Source organism: Palaemon carinicauda, chromosome 11 (genome assembly GCF_036898095.1).
Source record: "Palaemon carinicauda isolate YSFRI2023 chromosome 11, ASM3689809v2, whole genome shotgun sequence".
Taxonomy (NCBI): Eukaryota; Metazoa; Arthropoda; class Malacostraca; order Decapoda; family Palaemonidae; genus Palaemon; species Palaemon carinicauda.
The window spans coordinates 140,849,769-140,857,268 of record NC_090735.1 but is presented as its reverse complement, the minus strand read 5'-3'; the positions used below and the strand labels follow the sequence as shown (position 1 = coordinate 140,857,268).

General features: G+C 31.8%; 1 protein-coding gene across 2 annotated transcripts in view; it reads right to left on the bottom strand.

Annotated features, from left to right (window-relative positions):
• The window catches only part of Sb (Stubble), a 98,723-nt gene that overhangs the window by 69,392 nt on the left and 21,831 nt on the right, over positions 1–7,500 (bottom strand). The window contains exon 1 of one of the 2 annotated variants that reach the window (XM_068382740.1): positions 3,510–3,847. The exons of the other annotated variant lie outside the window; for it this stretch is intronic. Within the exon in view, the coding sequence (XP_068238841.1) occupies positions 3,510–3,570 (61 nt within the window). The 5' untranslated portion in view covers positions 3,571–3,847. Of the gene's footprint in view, positions 1–3,509; positions 3,848–7,500 lie in introns of those variants that run through there. 2 annotated transcript variants of the gene reach the window in all.

Below are 7,500 nucleotides of genomic sequence, written 5' to 3'. Positions count from 1 at the left end.
CTGGAAAGGGATTACAAAAAAAAAAAAAAAATGAAATACAGTGACAATAAAAAGATAAGAAAAAAATGCTGGATTACCATTTGTGGTGATGGTATTTAGAAGATAAATAAGAATATGGAGAAATTAAAGCTTTTGTTATAACAAACTGAGAAGAAAACAGAAAGGTTGACAAACATAAGTACTCAGAATGTAGTTATTCAAAGGTGGTCGTATATTGCACTCACACAAAAAAAGCTCTTCCTTTTGCAATGTCACAATAATCTGATAACTATCTATCTATCTATCTATCTATCTATCTATCTATTCTTTCTTTATTAGACATTTATTTTTGCTGTTGTTATCGAGTTTCATATCATTCATTCTGATATCCATAATTCTTTTTATCTGTTTACCCTTTAAAGCTAATGGATGAGGTAAAACCATCTGTAAACCTTTATCTAGACCTAGCCCGAAGATGATGAAAAATAGGATAGAAAAGAATAAGAATATTGGATAGTCACAAAGGAAGCAATAGAAAAGGAAAAAAATACAGGGAAAATCCCAAATCCTAATAATAGAGGGAAATTGCCTTTATTTCTTACTGTCTATTTAGGTCATTTTCTTTTGTCAGTTTGAGCTACAATGAGATTGTCCTATTGTCATTGCAAAGCGCCGAAGTACATAAACTGTACACATACACACACACACACACACACACATATATATATATATATATATATACAGGCATATATATCCACAATATATATATATATATATACAGTATATACATATATATGTATATATATATATATATATATATACAAAACGCACACAACCACACATACACACACACACACATATATATATATATATACATATATATATGTATGTATGTATGTATATATATATATATATATACACATACATATATATATATGTATATATATATATATATATATATGTGTGTGTATGTGTGGTTGTGTGCGTTTTGTATATATATATATATATATACATATATATATGTATATATATATATATATATATGTGTGTGTGTATGTGTGGTTGTGTGCGTTTTGTATATATATATATATATATATACACACATTATACTTATAAGGAAAATAATTGACCAAGTATACTTCTGCATATATGTACGTAATGGCGCACGGTGTAAACACGGCGCGGCGGTCTTCACGTGCGACCGAAAGCCCCTCAGTTAAAACAGGTTCCATTACCTTCAATTTCTCTCGTGAAATTTCCAACGTTGTAAGTACCACAGTTCATTGGCCGACGATGTAGTCCATTAGCCCTCCCGTCATGTTCTTAAGTTAGAATATTGTTTCCGTATTCAATTTGCGCTTGCAGGTAGATTAAAAAAAGATTCTCTTGTTTGAGGGTACACTCAGGCACACTATTCTATCTGATTTCTCTACCTTTTGTTTTGGTAAAGTTTTTCTAGTTTATATAGGAAATGTTATTTTAATGTTGTTACTCTTCTTAAAATATTCTATTTTTCCATGTTTCCTTTCCTCACTGGGCTATTTTCCCTGTTGGGGCCCCTGGGCTTATAGCATTCTGCTTTTCCAATTAGGGTTACCGTTCTTAAAATATTTAATTTTTCCTTGTTTCCTTTCCTCACTGGGATATTTTTCCCTGTTGAGGCCCCTGGGCTTATAGCATTCTGCTTTTCCAATTAGGGTTGTAGCTTAGCAATTAATAATAATAATAATAATAACAATAATAATAACGGTTCTGCGATGTTAACTCGCAAGACATGAGAAGTAATAATCTTGGGGCTTAATGTGTTATATTTCGTATGTGGTTTACATCATGGTTAGAGGCGTGTACTGTATTGTTGACTTGGATTTTAAGACTTTTCGACAATATATAAGCGTATCTCTAGGTATGGTTTGAAAACGTATTTATGTGATTTTACTTTATATATAAACACACACAAACACATACACGTATAATTATATATATATATATATATATATATATAATTATAACACATATATAAATAAACACACACTGTATATATACATATATATATATATATATATATATGTGTGTTATAATTATATGCATATATATATATATATATATACATGTATGCGTTTGTGTGTAAAATCACATAAATACGCTTTCAAACCATACCTAGAGATACGCCTATATATTGCTGAAACGTCTTAAAATCCAAGTCAACAATACAGTACATGCCTCTGACCATAATATATATATATATATATATATATATATATATAAATATATATATATATATATATAAAACAGTAAGATGAATATAGCAAATGGAAGTATTAAAATGCTTAGCATAATATAGAGTACTGCTTCAAAGTAAACAATCAGTATGCAATAATAGTATTTCTAATGCTACTCTTATGCTATGAAGCCAGAAAGCATCTACTTTTATAAATCACACAGAAATGCTTATAGCGTCTTGAATTTCCAACTAGGGGTTGTAGCTTGGTTGGTAATAATAATAATAATAATAATAATAATAATAATAATAATAATAATAAATAATAATAATAATAATAATAATAATAATAATAATAATATAATAATAAACGTTGATTTCAAACTGGTGATGGAGTTTGTCTCGAAATGTGAGTTGTGATAATGAATTTGGTAATAATTATCTTATCCATATTATATCTATAAGCCATGAAAATACTCTATAGCTAAATAACTGAGAAACAGGACGTGTGTCTTCACACAAAACCGCACACACATACACATACACACATATATATATACATACATACATACATACATACATATATATATATATATATATATGTATAATATATATATATGTATAATATATATATATGTATAATATATATATGAAAATATATATATATATATATATATATGTATATATATACTGTATACACGCACATACATATATATATATATATATATATACATTATAAAGAAAATGTGTCAACCCAGCTTTAGAATTTATATATTACCAACATAAACATTCAATTCTCCGTGAGTCTGCCGAGTTTAAAACATTCCCACAATCACACGTACTGTATACATTTACAGTAACATTCAGCATCTCGCTCTAGAAACGCAAACAGATGTACAGTTAAAAGACATTTGATGCCAAGTCTTCGTTTGAAGTGTTGTGATTGGGAGAATAGAAAAAAAGCCTAGTGTCATGAATCCAGTGTCCTTTGATAAAATTAGAATGAATAACGTAATCACGCAATACATCTGCTATTTTTTCGGACATCTATCATGTATCGGCAAACAAGGATATATATAAACAGTATATATATATATAAACAGTATATATATATATATATATATATGCATATGATTATAAAACACACACACACACACACACACACATATATATATATATATATATATATTCATCTAAACATATATACAATGTGCATATATATATATATATATATATACAAATAAATATATACCTGTATATATATATATATATATATACATATAATTGACGAGTAACACCCAACTTCACTTACCTAAACCATGATAAAATGTCATCTTTTTACGAGGTGTTTTGGAAGCAGGCCAGTACACCATCCTGCTCTGTTCTTTGGAATCCTTCCGCCGGACTGCATACACTGACAATTACACTCCCATATAGACCTCGAAGGAATGGAATAATTTGGCGCAAGAGATCACTAAGTACACTCTATGGAATATCCTAAATGAGACATCGGGGACTCTGCTTGCTTTTGAACGCAAGTCCGAAATCTTCCAAAGTCATTCATGCAGACAGGAGCGTGGTAAAAAGATATGAAGATAGAAAGAGAGCACCACTCCAAACGGTGGAAACCAGAGCGCACAAGTCTAGGGGTCTTGTCTGCACACGCGCAATAGCTAGACGCGGTTAGCAGCAGAGCCTCAGCTATACTGACGAGTGACGACTGTGCCTGGTTTTAACCACTGTGACTGTGGCTCTCTCTCTCTCTCTCTCTCTCTCTCTCTCTCTTCGGTCACAAGCTCCCACCTTTCTCAATTTGCCATCTTTCTCTCTTTCAAAATTCCTTACTCCTCCCTCCCCCCATCCTTTTCTTTCCTCTCTTTCACCTAGGCCAGTTCAGTTGCTCCTCCTTGTAACTTCCGAACCCCCCCTTCTCTCTCTCTCTCTCTCTCTCTCTCTCTCTCTCTCTCAAAATTCTTTACTCCATCCCTCCCCCATCTTTCTCTTTCCTCTCTTTCACCTACGCCAGTTCAGTTGTTTCTCCTTGTAAATTCCAACCTCTCTCTCTCTCTCTCTCTCTCTCTCTCTCTCTCTCTCTCTCTCTCTAAAGTCAAGGGAAGTGGGGTTTTAAAGCTTTTAGTGCACCTCATGCATTGCACAGTAGGCATTTAGTAGAGTCTATACAACGTCCCTTCGGCTTTAAGCTGCATCCACTTACTGACCCTCTATATTACCTAGTTTGCCCATACATTTTCTCCTCTCTTCTCTCTCTCTCTCTCTCTCTCTCTCTCTCTCATTAAGGTTACCAACTTCATTGTCCTTAACACTACATTACAAGTTCCTAATTGCCTTGTTAATTATACTACTGCTATTACGGCTAGTACTGTAACAATCGTTATCTTAATCAATTAATGTAGTTACTATTATCATTCATTATGAAAGCCTTGTTCATGTTGATACTGAGTCTAGCAATAACCTTATGATATTAGATCATATCAAACTTTCCTTTCAACGATGACACTTTTCAAATTACACAATTCTACCGACAATCTTATATATATATATATATATATATGTGTGTGTATGTGTGTGAGTGTGTATATATGAGTATAACACACACACACACACACACACATATATATATATATATATATATATATATTCATAAGTAATTTCATATTTATTTCACTAATTATTCTGTATCTATTTTCTATAGGGTTAGCCATAGAGAAAGAGTGTAGTCACCTTATCGCTGTCTAATTGTGGAAATTTCCAAACGTCTCCCAATTTCAAACTTCGTTCAGGTAACTTTTTTTTTCCCTTCTCCTTCTACGTTTTGGTGAGTGTGCAGTTTATAAGGGTTTAGGTAATTTGAGCATTCGCATAGACTGATACTTACGCACGCACACATACATACATACATGCATACATATAAATATATATACATATATATACATATATATGTATATATATAGAATATATATATATATATATATATATATATAAATATACGCACATATATACAGTATCTATCTATCTATCTATCTATCTATATATATATATATATATATATATAATTATACGCACATATATACAGTATCTATCCATATCTATCTATCTATCTATCTATATATATATATATATATATATCAATCTATATATATATATATATAAATATTCTATATATATATATATATATATTGTATATATATATATATATATACATATATATATATATATGTGTGTGTGTGTGTGTGTGTCTTTATGTGAGTGTGTGCGTTTGTACGCATAGATACCTTTATAGGTCTTTCTCAAAATAACAGAAAACCAAAAGTACAGAAATAGATTATCATTGAAGTAAATCTAGCCCAAAGACATTACTAAAAGCAAACACTGGTCTTCATAAACCACAGGACAAGACATCAACCAATTGGAAGCGTGAACGTACACTGCTTCCTATAAAAGGTCAAAGTGTCACCTCCACCCCCCAAACCCAGCTTACCCCCAGCCCTCAGGGCTGGCTACGAACGGGCAGACAAATATAGCATCTGGAATAGGCGATCCTGGAGGGCTAAAAGAAATACGTATTATGCAACGAAGCTACAAAGCTGAGAGTTTTGCGGTTGCGAAATATATAGGAGTTTATGTCGGCGGTTGGTACACTGTGCTTTGCTATACTGACATACATTCGTGCCAGAAGAAGAAGAAGAAGAAGAAGAAGAAGAAGAAGAAGGAGGAGGAGGAGGAGGAGGAGGAGGAGAAGAAGAAGAGGGGAATGAAGAAGAAGAAGAAGAAGAAGAAGAAGAGGAAATAGAAAAAGAAAAAGATGAATGATAAAGGAAGAAGAGGTTCCCACTATCCCATTATCATTTCCCACCTTTCCCACTATTTCAAATTATATATATATATAAATGCATATATATATATATATACACACACACACACACACATATATATATATATGTGTGTGTGTGTGTATGTGCGTGTATATATGTGTATGTTCATGTATCTAAAGCTAAACTGAATTCTGAACCTTAAGTCGAACTAGAATACGCATAATAAGATACAAGAGAAAAAAAATGAATACAGCAAAGTAGAAATGCATACATCTAACATACATATGCATACATAAATAGAGCTTTCTATGGGTGATAGTTATTTTCTAAACTATCTTACCTAGAACACTTCCTCAGGACGAGGTGTGCTAGGAATTCTTGTCTCAGACTGTACCTTATTGGATTTTAAGAGAATGAAAGCAAGTAAACACGAAATGAATTTAGGAATAACCCAAGTCAGACCTTTTTCATTTAATCGTTCGATATGCAGACTTTTGCTTGTGTTTTCTGGCAAATGATATAAATTTGTAACATATCTTTTTTTTTTTTTTTAATTTTCAAATGAATTTGCTGAATTTAGTGCCTTTTCAAAATTCCTTCGCAATTATTATTATTATTATTATTATTATTATTATTATTATTATTATTAGCTAAGCTACAACCCTAGTTGGAAATGTAGGATGCTATAAGCCCAAGGGCTCCAACAGGAAAAAAATAGCCCAGTGAGGACAGGACATAAGGCAACAGGAAATTAAGAAAATTGCTTTCAGGAACGGTAGTCAAACCTATGCAAATTCAGTCAATAAAGAACTGAAAAAAAATCCACACAAAAAAGAAATGGAAGATTTCTACTGCATATTTGGTTTTTTTTTTACAAGTTCACAGTCCAAAACCCATGAAGAACAAAGATAGCAAACACTAGTAAAAACCGCAGTCTGTTATATTCTTAAGAAAAAACACAGTAAAAGATATTTCTAGAGACATTAAACTGTAGGAATTGATTGACAAGGGAGTAATTGTTCGATGGATGTTAGTTCCCAAAGCGTCAAAGTGTTTGACGCGAATGTTCGCAGTTAATTAGCATAATATCATTAGCAAGTGGGTAACGGTATACTATACTCTCTCTCTCTCTCTCTCTCTCTCTCTCTATCTCTCACTCTCTCTCTCTCTCTCTCTCTCTCTCTCCTCCTATATATATATATATATATATGTGTGTGTGTGTGTGTATATATAAACACACACACACCCACACACACATACACACACACACACACCACACATATATATATATATATATATGTGTGTGTATATACATATATATATATATATATATATCTTAAGTGTGTATATTTCTATTTTGTATATATATGTATGAAGAGAGAGAGAGAGAGAGAGAGAGAGAGAGAGAGATACGTGTTTAAGACATTTTCAAAACACAACTGGAAGCAATGACAGATTCCTTAAGTTGGC